Source organism: Miscanthus floridulus, chromosome 1, assembly GCF_019320115.1.
Source record: "Miscanthus floridulus cultivar M001 chromosome 1, ASM1932011v1, whole genome shotgun sequence".
In the NCBI taxonomy this organism is placed as follows: domain Eukaryota; kingdom Viridiplantae; phylum Streptophyta; class Magnoliopsida; order Poales; family Poaceae; genus Miscanthus; species Miscanthus floridulus.
Window position 1 is genome coordinate 47389298 of NC_089580.1, and position 13954 is coordinate 47403251.

At 45.2% G+C, this 13954-nt stretch overlaps 1 protein-coding gene across 2 annotated transcripts; it reads right to left on the reverse strand.

The window, feature by feature from the left end:
- Positions 1-691: 691 nt before the first annotated feature.
- LOC136482770 (uncharacterized) lies at positions 692-6616 on the reverse strand. Of its 2 annotated transcripts, none has more exons than XM_066479983.1 (9): positions 6379-6616; positions 5531-5748; positions 5353-5448; positions 5153-5236; positions 4666-4826; positions 3922-4039; positions 3423-3558; positions 1165-1343; positions 692-1066 (listed from the first exon to the last, which is right to left on the reverse strand). In XM_066479983.1, the coding sequence occupies exons 2-9, from the start codon at positions 5732-5734 to the stop codon at positions 827-829; spliced, it is 1218 nt and encodes a 405-aa protein (XP_066336080.1). In that variant the 5' UTR covers positions 5735-5748; positions 6379-6616; the 3' UTR covers positions 692-826. The 2 variants fall into 2 exon arrangements, with proteins under 2 accessions (XP_066336080.1, XP_066336072.1); XM_066479975.1 differs by having other exon boundaries at positions 5531-5744; positions 6379-6615.
- Between the last annotated feature and the right edge of the window lie 7338 nt (positions 6617-13954).

Below are 13954 nucleotides of genomic sequence, written 5' to 3' on the forward strand. Positions count from 1 at the left end.
CAACCGAGACCAGCCGCACCACCACAAGACGGAGAAGTCGAAGGAGGAAGACGGCTGCGTCCACGGAGCCCGGCAGGAGGCGTAGCAGCGCCGTGGCCAAGCGGCTCCAAACTGGTTGAACGGAGACGAAGACCGGAGAGAAAGAAGAACGCTGCGCAGCACCACCACCACAGCAACACTGCCGGTCACTCAACGCGAACGCAGTGGGGAGAGATGGGGACGACAGAGCTAGAGAAAGGAGAAGAATGCAGAGGGGGAGGAGGACGGCTTATAAAGACAGCGGATTTCGCCGAGGAGGAGCGTGGGAGGAAGATTCATGGTTCCCGCATGAGCCCACGTGAGCCGCCGGCGGCGGCCTGAAATCGCCTGCACGAGGACGGAGAGAGCCTGGCTCAGGAGAAATGAACCCTAGGGGCGTTTCCCCGAGTGCAGGAGAGAGAGAGATAGAGAGGCCGTTTTGCACGCCAGGAACCAGGCCGGGAGCTAGGCCAACTAAATCAAACAGGCCGGGTAGGAGCTGGAGGGCGCAGGCCACCCCTGGGCTCTATATCAAACAGGCCCACAATGAACCAGGCCATATCTGGCAAACCTCCAAGCTACCAAACAGCCACAACCTGCTTACATATATACCACGGGCCAGGCCATATCTGGCTAACCAAAAGGCCCTATATAATTCCTTGTCTGACCGGCCTTCGCCAACACCTCCTCCCTTCTCCTTTTGTATCAACATGAATGAAATTGTATGAACATAGATTGTAATATGCTTTCCGGGTCTATGTATTGTTTAAGGATTGCTGGTTCTTTCATCAAAACAATGAGTAAACAACTAGAGGATTGCTGGGTCTTTGTATCTCTTAAAAATATCATCAATGCCGTCAAGAACTTCTTGTGGTAGAGGCCGTGGAGCGCTGGTAAATGCATCGATGTTCTCCTTTAAATGATCCATGGTGGTTGCTCCAATGATGGAGCTAGTGGTGAATGGACGGTCACGCACAAAGCCGAGGGCAAGCTGGACTGGAGTTAGCCCATGCTTCTTGGCAAGCCTTATGTACTCATTTGTCGCTTCCTGCCATACAAAGTTAACCAAAGTAAATTGAAATGCATACCAACGCTCAAGTTCGAACGGTCAGGGCACAAACAAATTATTTGTAGTGTATAGCATACTTGAGCCAAAGAGGCATTGTAGCGAGCCATGAATCCAGGGAAGATATTTAGCCTGCTCCCCTTTGAGATTCCCGTGTCAGTATCAAGATACTTCCCAGTGAGAACCCCACCAGCCAATGGGGAGTTGGCAAGCAGTCCAATATTGCAGTTATGCGGGTGGCAAACTTCAACAAGATCAGCTGTGATGGAATAAAAGGTGATTAATAGACAGTTGTTGGCCTCATCAGTTTGCACATGAGAGCCTAAAGCAAACATGTTTTACCAGATAAATTTTGGTACCTAATAGCACAAAATCTGGATTCCCCTTTTCAGCAATACCTCATAATAATAATAAGAAAACACTACCACCTTGCTAGCAGCATACTTTTGTTAGCACTTTATATAGTCTGGTTTGTATTAAATACATTTTGACAACACTCACAAAGAAAAAGTCTGCCACTAGCACAAACCTTCATTTCCCTTTCAGCAACACCTCTTATATATGAAACTAGAAAATCTCATGAAAGATATTAGCTAGAAAAACATCCATAGGCAGATATTTGTTTGTTAACAGGCAGCTGGAGTTTCTAATGGTATGAGAAATCAACAGGAATTCTCCATGATTCTGATACTACTTTAGAATTGAGGGCATTACTAAGAGAGTTCCAAGGAATGAAATGAATGGACTGGAGCAATATTTTCTCTTTCTTTCTTTTTTGAAGAACACGCATGAGATCTGTGGGTCTTGCATTAAGAGAGAAGAAAGGCTAAAATAGCGAAGTATAATGAACATACATGACCAGAACAACAACCTTACATGACAGGCACGACCTTACAACCAAAACAACGTCCTAACCAAAGTAAAGGCTAGAAGATACCTTGGACGTTGTTTTGGTTGTAAGGTTGTGCCTGTCGTGTAAGGTGGTTGTTCAAACAACTCCGGGTCTCCAACCAACACAACAGAATGAAACAAACAATTCCGACCAGCCACAAACCGAGAAGGAATTTAAATCCCATCATAAATGGTGTGACAGCTGTGGCCCTTGGCTACCAACGAAGGTGGCACAGAACTACATATAGATGCTTCAAGCATCACCAGATCTGACCTATTTGCCACACAAAACTCGATAACTGAATTCATCTCCCAACAATCAATGGCTTCAAGGTGAGACCATAAATCCTTAATGTTCTTGACTAGTTCACAAATGTTGGGGGGTCCTCAAATTAGACAACAATTCGGCACACCTGCAGTGGTGTCACAAACTGGCAAGAGCTAGTGGTGATGGCAACCAAAGGCTACAAGCTACAATAGAACATCCTTACACTCTATTTCTCAAGAGCGTGGAATGACAATTTCCGCCTCAAATGACCAAATACCTCATGGATAGGCAGAGGTGAAGGCATGGTAGTGGCATCCAATGGAACTGAAGATGGAAGAGAATCAAGTCAACATAGTGATTGCAGCATGCTAATGGAGGTGGCGCAAGGAGGAGCACCTTTTGACACAATTGGCCTTTCCACCGAGCACCCATTTGCTGGCAGTCAAGGGACAGAGCTGCTTGCAGTGGTAAGCTCTCTGACCATCATGCATACAAATGAAGTAGTGAGATCCATTCTTACAATTCTCAGCAAAGTGCTTGACATGAGCAATTAAACCATCGACCGATGGTAGAGAGTGTGGCGACCGGCAGCGTGGAGTCATCCACAGTGGAGGAGTTTTCTCGGGAGCCAGCGGTGTCAGAGTGAGATGGCTCCTTCTCATTTTTTCAGGTGGCCACCACACCTCCCCGAACACCCTCATTTGCTCGAATGGTGCAGGCGTCAACCAATGGGAGAGATCCTCCACCGGTCCCGTGAGCAGTACAGAGGGAAGCATCCGGTTTGGTGGCGACTAATCGGGGAGAGAAGCAGCTTGTTTCCACGGTGGTGATGGAGAGGTTGGCAACCAGTGACGAGGAATTGTTCGCCCAATCGCCCTTAGAGGGTTCTCGAGCACTATCAGCGTTGAATTCAGTTGTGCAGTGACCAAACGAGATGTTGGGATGACCAGGTGAGGGAGATGGAACTTGATGGTGGAGGATTGTGGGAAGTGGGAAGTGACAGGCATGAAGGAGGTTCAGCGACGGATCGACCATAGGAGCAGTGGGTACCGGTGGCAGAGGAAACACTAGACAGGTTTCCCTCCCCCTTGGCGTCGTGGCACGGGACTGAGCGATCCTCCTCCTCAACAACCTTAAGCACTTGTTCTGAATAATTAAGGCCCTAAGCAATGCTTTCACCTTCAAAGCAGCATCTCACAAGTAGACTATAACAGTTCTGGATGCTCACGATCTTCGGAAGGCCTTGAGCCTTTGCAGCATGTACAAACTCCATTACTCCATATGAGGTCTCATTGGAAACACCAATATAGCGAACCTAAATTAGAGATAACATTCGATAATGATTAAAAACATGATATTCTTGATTATCTTCTGTATGAACTAACAGAACTGAGACAAAAACATAGAACTACTCAATGCGCCTCTACTTACACAATATTTACATGTTGATAAGCTACCTTTCGTATCAAAAACTACTTACATGGCTGTTATCAGATGCATGTTATGTAAAACATTCTAAAACATAGTACCACCAAAGGTTGTAATTTGTAAGCTGCGTCCACACCAAGATCAGATATGTAACCATGTAGTTTTCATATCTACGCATGCCACAAAAAATGTTTATTTGCTACAACTTTGTAGTTTGCACGTATAAGAATATCAATCATAGAAATCTTACCTTTCCTTCATCAATTAGCTCCTGGAAAGCCTTCAATTGTTCCTCAAACGGGATGCTTGGCCTCCATTTGGTTGGATTATAACTAAATTCACCAAATAGTGCCACATACCTATCTGGCCTGGAGACATAAAGAAAAACTTTGGAACCAAGACGTTTATTTCAATCAGTAGAATTACAAATAGATAATTTATATATAAAACTCCAATCCATACATGAGCAGTAAAAGAACTCACGAAACTGCACTCAAAGAAAGCTGGTGTAAAAAAAAAAAAGTAACTACTTCAAACTGACAGGGTAAGGGTGAAACAAAATGAACTGGAATAGTGAAATGTACTTGGTTAGGTATCCCATGTGTTCTAACTTCTAATCCATGTTTTACAAGGAGCACAGACAGAAGTCCGATAAGAAGTCAGTTAATATATGTTCGTTAGTTTTCTCTCTCTATTGACCAGCAATTTGAGAACCTGCTGAACCTTATATGAAGAATAGAATGGAAAAGGCACCTTCTGCCTCCAGACCAATGTCCTCAAACATGATTTTACATGATAAAAGGCATATTGACTTTCCTTATCATACATTTACCAGTTTCTTTAAAAAGATTGACACAATTCATTTTGTACGAGGAAAAAAAAAGGCATAGCAATGTTTGAATGTATGTTGGTAAAAGGCTGACAACACACAGTGAAACTAAATATGGTTTTTGTCAGCCATACAGCAATACAAATGAATCAAGCTGACACTGACCAGTGTATCTGGAGCAAATCAATGTAATCTGTTGATAGACGCTTGAGGCTCTTTTCAACACTTTCTTTGATATTGGCAGCATCAACACGCACCACTTCTGCATGGTCCCGAAGAAATGTAAACCTCTCTGAATAGCCGGCAACTTTGGTGGACAAAATTATCTAAAATGCAAAGGAAAAACATAGGCAGGACCCATCTCTCAGTCAGACCATTTAAACATGGCATTACATAATGGGAAACTTAGGGATTGTGCATTGTGAAGGGCAGACAGTGTTTATTCGTCAGTCTAGTGTTATAAGTAAAATTATGGTTCTAAACCATGGAATCAATTTCAAGGATGGAAGCAAGCATATTGCGTAAGAATCGTTACTCATACTGCAATAATGAGTTAACCTTAACAGTTTTGAGTTCTGTGCCTACAAAATTGTTAGCCAGATTTAGTTGCAAACATACTGTAAGTTTGCAACATAACATCTATTCAGGTTACCTTGTCTCGTGGCTTCAGTTGCATCCACTTGCCAATATAAAGATCAGTTCTCCCTTGATTTTCCTTTTTGAATGGAAGTGGGTACTAAAGACCAAAAGGAAAGATGGAAGTTGAAGAAAAAAACAAGTAGATCAATCTCTTAACTTGAATACAGAGAAAGAGATGTAGTTAATGAAAGCAAGGAAGTAATCTATACTGACAATTTCTGCTGTGTCTAGGATATTGACACCTTTATCAAAAGAATAAGAGAGCATATCATGTGCTTCCTTCTCTGTGTTTTGCTCTCCAAAAGTCATCTGGAAAGAAAAGAATTAACATTGAGATGCAAAAAACTTTATTTTACAGTAAAGGAACAGTAGTTTCAAGTTTTATACATACCGTTCCAAGAGTGACCTCACTAATAAGGAGGTCTGAATCTCCCAGTTTCTGGTACTGCAGTTGTGTTTGCGCCACTGCCCGGACTTGGCTGCGGACGTGTCTCTTGTGCAAACTTTGAGAATGACGAGCATGGAGCGCCGATAAGGTAACGCCATGCGATGAAGGGGAGGTTACGGTGAACGATGGCATGGTCATTTGCAGCATACTGAAACTCCTGCCTTGCACATCCCAGCATCAAGCAAATTTCGTGCCATAAATTCAGTATGCCTCAAAAGCGAGACTCAACCTAGGAGGAACCACGCAGATTTTTTATTTTGAAGAAAATGGGTGGTTAGGATGCAGGATGGAACCTCCCATCCGGACCAGCTGAGCTAAGCTCACTTCATATTAAGCGTGCCTCCAGAAACTAGAATCCTAGATAACAATGCCCAATGAAACGTTGCCACAACATCTTACATCATAGGAATAAATTATTTCATCTGTTTAAATTTCGGGAATGACCACAGAATTAGCAGTAGGCATAATGAATTAATGATAATAGAATGAAACACAGGTGTTGAACCCCTGCCCCCACCCATTACAGGCAGTACCCAGTGGAGAATTCCTACCCTATTCCCATTTCCCACCGACTAATGCCGCAGGCAACTGCTTGTGCAGCTCCTTATTTGGACCGAACCGTTACCTATTTCTACTGCTGCACTGCTACACCGAGCAATCATCAGGAGAAAGCAATGGGATATTTGGGATGAAATGCAGCCTACAACTACAAGAAACCTTGGAAGTTGGAACGATGCCTACCTTTTCAATCAAAAAAACGCAAGAGAAGAAGAAGAGGAATGGGACGGTACCTGTTTCCCGGCCCGGGTTGTATGGCCTCCCCGGACAACCCAACCCGTACCTCGCCAGTCGCCAGCGAACTGAAGAAGCGCGGTTGGCGAGCTCCGCTGCTCCAGGATGGAGTAGAGGGAGAGGGCCCTGCACCTGCACTGAAGAAGCTGCAGGACTGGAGGTGCGGGTGCGGCGGTCCTTTCGGAAGCCGGCCGCCAAAGCCGGATGAGGCCAACAGAAGAACACGCGACGGCGTGGCGCGGATGGGTCATTGGCCTCATGGATGGCGGCAGCGAAAAGGTTCGCTGGTGGGCCCATCCTGCTTCTCCCCTGAGGTTCCATCATAAGCCATTAAAAGATTGGGCTATCTATCACGAGAACACCCAAAATACAAGATATATTCTATGTTCAGGCAGTCTTAGGCCCAGCCCATAATTTTCTGCTTACGTTGGGGCAAACCATGCCTTTACTCAAAAGCTTATCCCTCGGGAATCCTAGCCACTCAGCCAGACCCACGGAGGCCTTTTTTTCGACGCCGTTTGATTAACATCTCAGGAACCATCCGATCCTGACCAAAGCAACGTAACGATTCGATATGAGCATACCAAATCCAGAGGAGCGTTCGCCCACGCCCGTCGTGGCGGCCCATTCCCCGCGGCTCGCGCGTGGCCTGTTCCCTCGCCACGCCGCGTCCCTCGTTCCCCACAGCGCCCCTGTCCTGTTCCTCACCGCACCTCGTTTCCCACTGCGCCCCCTGTCCCAGAGAACAAAACACCTTAAGTGTAATATCACAAAACTATATAACTATACAGTGCAACATCGGGATATAAATACTGCAACATCGCTAAATTATGTAGTGCAACATCGAAAAAAATATACTGCAACATAGAAAAATATGTAATGCAACATTGAAAAAATTGTACTGCAACATCTGAAACAATAGTACTGCAACGTCGCAAAATCAAACATGAAACATGGAAATGAAAATATCTCAAAAATCACCTTTTAGTGCTGCAACATTTGGAAAAGGTAATTTCAACAATTAAGATCCCATATTACAATAATCCCAACATTAGAATTCCCTTTCTGCAACACACGAAATCACCTATTGCAACATACGAAAATTATTTGTTGCAACATCAAAAAATCCCCATTGAAACACGGAGAAACAGAAAAAAAAAAAAAGACGTACAAAACAGCAAGGGATAGGTTCGAGGTGCAGCCCGCTCCAGCCCCTGGTCCATCACCTTCGAGCTCGCCGGAGGGAGGAGGGAATAGGACCACAGAGGTCACCGGAACCCTAGCCACCGCCGCGTCCCTCAGATCCAGAGGAGGAGGAGGAGGAGGGCTTAGATCCAGAAGAGGAATGACCTACCTCGCCGATGTCGCCGTTGTCGTCCTCGTCTCCGGTGGGGGGAGCAGGAGCCAGGTCGCTGGGAGCGCCGGTCGTAATGGAGGTCGCGGAGGGGGAGTGAGGGAGGGAGCGCGCGGGCGGGCGCGACGTTCGTCCCGAGGCGCTAGCAGGCTCCGAGCTCAGCATGGCGCAGGCAGCAACAAGCGGGCGGGCGGAGCGGGGCTGTCGCGGGATGAGAGTGAGGCGTCACGGGTCGTGTCTAGACGTGAGTTTGGGGACGGATGTCCTGGTAGAATCAATATCTTTTTTCCTAGAGGCCATCTTGTGATGATCTTTTTTCTTCTTTTCATTTGAGTAGCGATGAACGTATTAATCTGGCACCTGGCCTTTGATCGATATTAAGAGTTATAAGCTTTTATAATCTTGACCGACATTTTCTAACCAATCATAAGTTTTATATAATTATTATAAATAATATAACATGAAATAAATAATTAATTAAAGGGAATTTTTGCCACAGGGCATCACGAAAACACATATTTTGCTGCAACACACCGCCAACGCCATCGTTTGCTGAGTACCATTATGAATTCGATTATGTTTGCCACAGCACACCGCGACCATTATTTTAATGATTTCCAGAGTTTGGGAGAGAGAAACCTTCTAAAATGACATCAGATGCCCCTGTGGACCGGCATTGGTCGACCAGACCCGACTTGGTGGAGCCAGACCAGGTTTGAGCCGGGCCCGACTAGGTCGAGCCAAACCCTAGCCAAACCAGGTCAACGCCGTCGCAGCTCGTCTTCTCCACTCTCCCTTCCGTCGTCACCACTCTCCCTCGCCGCCGTCACCTCCCTCACGGCCTCACCGCCACTCTCCGTCGCCACCCGCAGCTGCTACCCCTCGCCGCGCCCCTCGCCGCCACCCTCGACTCCACCCTTGTCGTCGTAGCCACCGTGCCATTACATGGATGCGTGAAGATGGCTTCGCCGGTGCAACAGAAGCGGCTCCGCCCGAGCATCGATTCACCGTCGAAGGGGGTGAATCTGTCATGGGTTCCTGACGGGTATGCACTTTCCCCTCTTTCACCAATTGTTTGTTGTTCTTGTCTTGCAATGAAATTGAGGACGATTTAGTTAGGGTTTTCACGAATTCTTGTTTTAGGATGGACATTAGTTCTGTAATACAGATAGCGGTGCATGTCCCAGCTTACTATGAGGTTTGCGATGACGGTAGGCACGTTGGTCACAGTGCAACAGATTTTCAGCTAATTTGGAATAGGGACACTCTTAATCTCAAGAATTTAACTGTGGATGTATCTAAAAGAGTGTGTCCTGGGAAGAATCAGGGGTTCAATTTGTGTTTTTTAACAAGCACAAGCAAAGTTATACCAGTCTAACCTCTGATTCAACTTTGATGAATGCTACTGAGAATTATTGGGAGCTAAGGAGGCTACCTTTGTTTGTGAGTTTCTATGATACAGTTCCTGTTTCATTTAGTCAGAGTGTGTCTTTGGATAATGAGGCATGTGCTACTGTTGATCCCCCATTGCTGCTCCCTTTGCTTGGTAATGATGGTGGGCAGAACAACCAGTCTGTTGATGCAGCCATGTCTAGTTTAGGTTCCCAGAAAGTTGAGTCTCTCAGCGAGGAAGTGAGTGATTCAGACACTGCTGACTCAACTAACTCTAGTGAATCAGTTGAGAAATCCATACCTGCTCAAGGAAGAAAGGGAAGAGGCAAGAAGCCTGCTGATGATGATGTGGCATGGGAAGAAGATGATGAGGAGTATGTTGGGATCAATGATGAGAACCAATATATGGTAGACCAACAAGATGACCAAGAAGGAGCTGCTGACTCTGACTCTTTTGTTCATGATGATTTGTTAGTTGATGATGAAGCTGGTTGTGAGACTTCTGAGCATGTTACTAACTTAGAGAACCCAACTATAGCTTGTGGTGTCACATTTGAGGATGGGGACACCTTTAAAAGGGCTATTAAACAGTATGCTGTTCTAAAAGAATTTGAAATTGCAGCTCATTATAGTGAAGCCAAAAGGTATAGAGGGCACTGCAAAGGATACAAGAGCAAGAAGAAAAGGTGCAAGTGGAGGATACATGCTTCTCAATTGTAGGATGGGAAAACTTGGTAGGTCTGTTCTCAATTGCAAGTGGAGGGTACATTTTTCAAAGCTAATATTTACTTATTCATGATGTTTAATGATGTATACTTATTGATGATGTTTGTTGATGATCATGATGTTTACTTATTGATGTCTACTTATTGTTGGCAGATAAAGAAGATGTATCAGAAACATACTTGTGCTACCACAGCAAATCTAGAAAAAAAAACTGCATGGCTAACAATCACTGGGTGAGGGACAGGGTTATTAACATCCTGAGGCATGACCCAACAGCTAGAGCTTCCTAAATGAAGAAGGATTTGGAGAAAAAGTACAACATCACACTTTCATACTATGTTGTTTGGGATGGAATGGCAATGGCTCTGGAAGAGCTTCAAGGCAAGTGGGAAGACAACTTTGAAGATGTTTTCAGATTCAAGGCTGAGGTGGAGAGGACAAATCTAGGAAGCATTGTGGACATTGAGTGGGCTCTGGTTGGGAAGAAGATGAGGTTCATAAGGATGTTTGTGGCATTCAACAGCTGTGTTCAAGGTTTTTTGAATGGATGCAGACCCTTCCTTGGTGTGGACTCAAGCCACCTAACTGGGAGATGGAGAGGGCAACTAGCTTCTGCTTTAGCTGTGGATGGACACAACTGGCTTTTTCTAGTAGCATATGGTGTATTTGAGTCAGAATCTGCTAACAACTGGCAGTGGTTTTTTTAAAAACTAAAAGTTGCCATTGGATCTCCTCTAGGCCTAGTGATCTGCACAGATGTAGGGAAAGGTATAGATAAGGGAGTTGCCTCTGTCTTCTCAGATGGAGTAGAACATAGGGAGTGCATGAGACATCTAGTGAAGAATTTCAACAAGAGGTATAGAGGTGCAGTGTTCAAGAAGCACTTGTGGCTAGCCAGCAGGGCTTACAACCAAAGACACTTTGATCGCCATTACAACATCATGAAGGCTGCATCACCAAGAGCAATGCAATGGATAGAGGACAACCACAAGCACTTGTGGTGTAGATGGAGGTTCTCCCATGCATGCAAATGTGACTATGTTACTAACAACATAGCAGAGACTTTCAACAGTTGGATTAGGAATGAAAAGTCCATTGCCTTAGTTCCTCTGTTGGATAGGATTAGGCAAATGATCATGGAAAAGCAAGATATCAGAAGGGCATTGTCACTGAAGTTGACAGACAAGATCTTGCCTCAAGTCACCAAAGAACTTCATGCTATGAGTAGAAACTTGTAGTATGTCATACATAGGGGGCCCAACAACACTATAGAGATTCAAGGTACTACTAAAGAATTGAAAACTTGGAGGCATACTATGGATCTTGAGAGCAGAACATGTAGCTATCAAAGGTGGCAGATTTCTGGATTGCCATGTACTCATGCTCTCTGTCTCATCCATTCAATGCGCAATAGAAGTGTTGAGGACTATGTGGATGACTACTTTTCAGTTGATAAGTTAAAGAAGGCATATGAACATGTGATCAAGCCCATGACCGATAGGAATCAATGGCCTGAAGTAGATATGGGTTTCAAACTTTAGCCCCCATTGTTGAAGAGAGCTGCAGGCCATCTAAGAACTAGGAGGATCAAAGGTGTTGAAGAAGGTGGAAAGTCAACTTTCTAGAGACAGTGCAAGAGGTGTGGTCAGTTTGGTCACATGATGAAGACATGCAATGAGACTGTGTATGACTCTGATGCACCACCACCAGCAAAGAGACCAAGGACAAAGAAGACCACTACTGCAGCAACAACTATATCCACCCAACAATCACAAATTGAAGGTGCACCACCAGCTCTGACTAACAGCCCAGCTCTATCTCAAGAAATCAGTGTTGCACCACCAGCTCTGACTAACAGCCCAGCAACAAACACTAGGAGGTATTTAATCTCTGTCTTGAAATAGCCCAGCATTGTCACTTGTTTCCTCACCTTTTCCTATCATTCCTATTGTTTTATGTGTCTAACAGTCGCAAGAGGGCATTAGAGTATGCTGCTGAAACTTCCCCCCCCAATAGCTGACATGAGGCAGAAAAAGAAAGGGAAAAGAATGAAGAAGGACCTGAGCAAGAAGACAACCAAGGCAAGCAAAGTGAGTAAGACCACCAAGAAAAAGAAGTCTGAGAGTATGGAAACAAGCAAGACAGTGGCTGTTTCAGAAGAGATGACCAACAAGAGGATCAACAAGAAGAAGTTGATCATAGACATGTGATGACAAAATTTATTAGTTGTTATGTAATGAAACTGTTGTGTAATGAACCTAGTGTGTACTGAACCTAGGGTTGGCAGACTATGTTTCCCTTTTGCGCTTAAAGTCACAGCTTATGGCTGCTGTGTTATGAACACTGATATGTAAGCTTGTTATGAAGGCCAAACTTTATTGGCATGCTGACTTTATTATGTGTTATGCCAATTTATCTTAATTCCTGAGTGTGATACAATTATGTGTTATGCCAGTTCAAAAATGAGTGTGACACAATTCTATTGCAAGAAGATGCAAGATAAGATGCTGGATACATGATTACATACTGATACATGATAAGGTTCACAAATTGAGTCTTTGAAATAAGCTGCTGATAGCTTGATACATGATAAGCTGTTGTTATGCATCACTTAACCAACAACACTAACAAAACTAAAACTAAAATAAACACCTTTACAGCACCAACTACAAGCAGTCTCTCTCCAATCTTATCCATCTTTGTCATCAATTTGCTATTGCTATCAACTAATGCCTTAAGCAGTGCCTCTGAATCTTTGAGATGAATGACTGCACTCTCCATCAGTTCTTGGCAGGCATCAACACCTTGGCAGGCCTTCAACATGTCCTTACCATCCTTCATCACCTCCAGCCCCATGCCATCACGACCTCTAAGCTGACTGAAATGGCGAGGAAGAACACCTTTGGAGACCAACAAATGGACATAGTCTTCTTCAAAGTAGTATGCGCGACAGGCATAATCGGTCTGCAAACCAGAGATGAAAAAATAAAAAAAAAACGCATCCAAAAAAGAGATGCAATTCCACCACAACTTAATGCTCCAACAGTGGACACTTGTAGAACCGCTTCCCCTTGGTGCCCTCCTTATGTGAAACGCGACCGATGAGAAGGGTTCCACACTTGGAGCAAGGTACCAATGGCAAGAATCCTACTTCATCTCTGTAGGGCTTGAGCTCTGGAATGCGAAGTTCGTCTCTGTAGGCCGAGTGCGACGCTCCGAACGGCGTGGATTGCGAGCTCGAAGCCATGGGGATCTAGGGTTCTTGCATAGGGGAACGGGACGGCGCCAGCAGAGGAAGAAAAAGGGAGGCGGCAGTAGGAGGGAGACGACCGGGCCAACTTTACCTGGTCCAACCAGACCAGCAACGCGCAGGGGCAAAATTGTCTCCTCAGTGCGGTTTCTCTCTCCCAAACTCTAGAAATCATTAAAATAATGGTCGCGGTGTGCTGTGGCAAACATAATCGAATTCATAATGGTACTCAGCAAACGATGGTGTTGGCGGTGTGTTGCAGCAAAATATGCGTTTTCATGATGTCCTGTGGCAAAAATTCCCTTAATTAAAAAATTAAAAAGACCGTACTACATATGTTGGAGCATCGTGCCTTACCTGTACCTGGCCCTTGCCTTTCATCGTCTTTATTACCAGCGGTGCAAGCATCCACTAGTGTCACTGTCCATGGGGCCAGCTAGAAACAAAAGCAGCAAGCCCAAGCCGGCCTAAATTAATGAATCATCACGAGAGGCTGACTAGCCCCGCTCCTCGGCACGTAAAACTAATCATCACGAGAATACCCCTGGTACGCGGCCACCCGGGAATCTGCTCTCAGTCGTCCATCCCCGAAGATGGGCCAATTCCAACCCTCCGATCCCATCACGTGCTGTTTACGGGCCTTACCGACTGAAGGCTATTCCGGTAACTTCCGCACGTGCACTTTTGGACCACCACCACCTCCCAGATATTTCTCCCTTGGGCCCACGGTTCAATTACGTAGTACTCCGAGTACCTTGGTCACCGGTGTTCTCGGTTGACGCTGGATGACAGTGGGACCAAGGGGAGCTTCTGGGCCCAGATGGCGGTGTGCGTTAGGTAACTGACGCGGGAA

Excerpts from the sequence above, each read along its gene's own strand:
- LOC136482770 (XM_066479983.1), bottom strand. The coding sequence starts at position 5,734 with ATGCTGCAAATGACCATGCCATCGTTCACCGTAACCTCCCCTTCATCG. Across the intron at positions 1,344-3,422 it reads TGTGAGATGCTGCTTTGAAG|CTGATCTTGTTGAAGTTTGC; the intron begins GTGAAAGCATTG and ends ATTCCATCACAG. Across the intron at positions 1,067-1,164 it reads ACAATGCCTCTTTGGCTCAA|GAAGCGACAAATGAGTACAT; the intron begins GTATGCTATACA and ends TTTGTATGGCAG.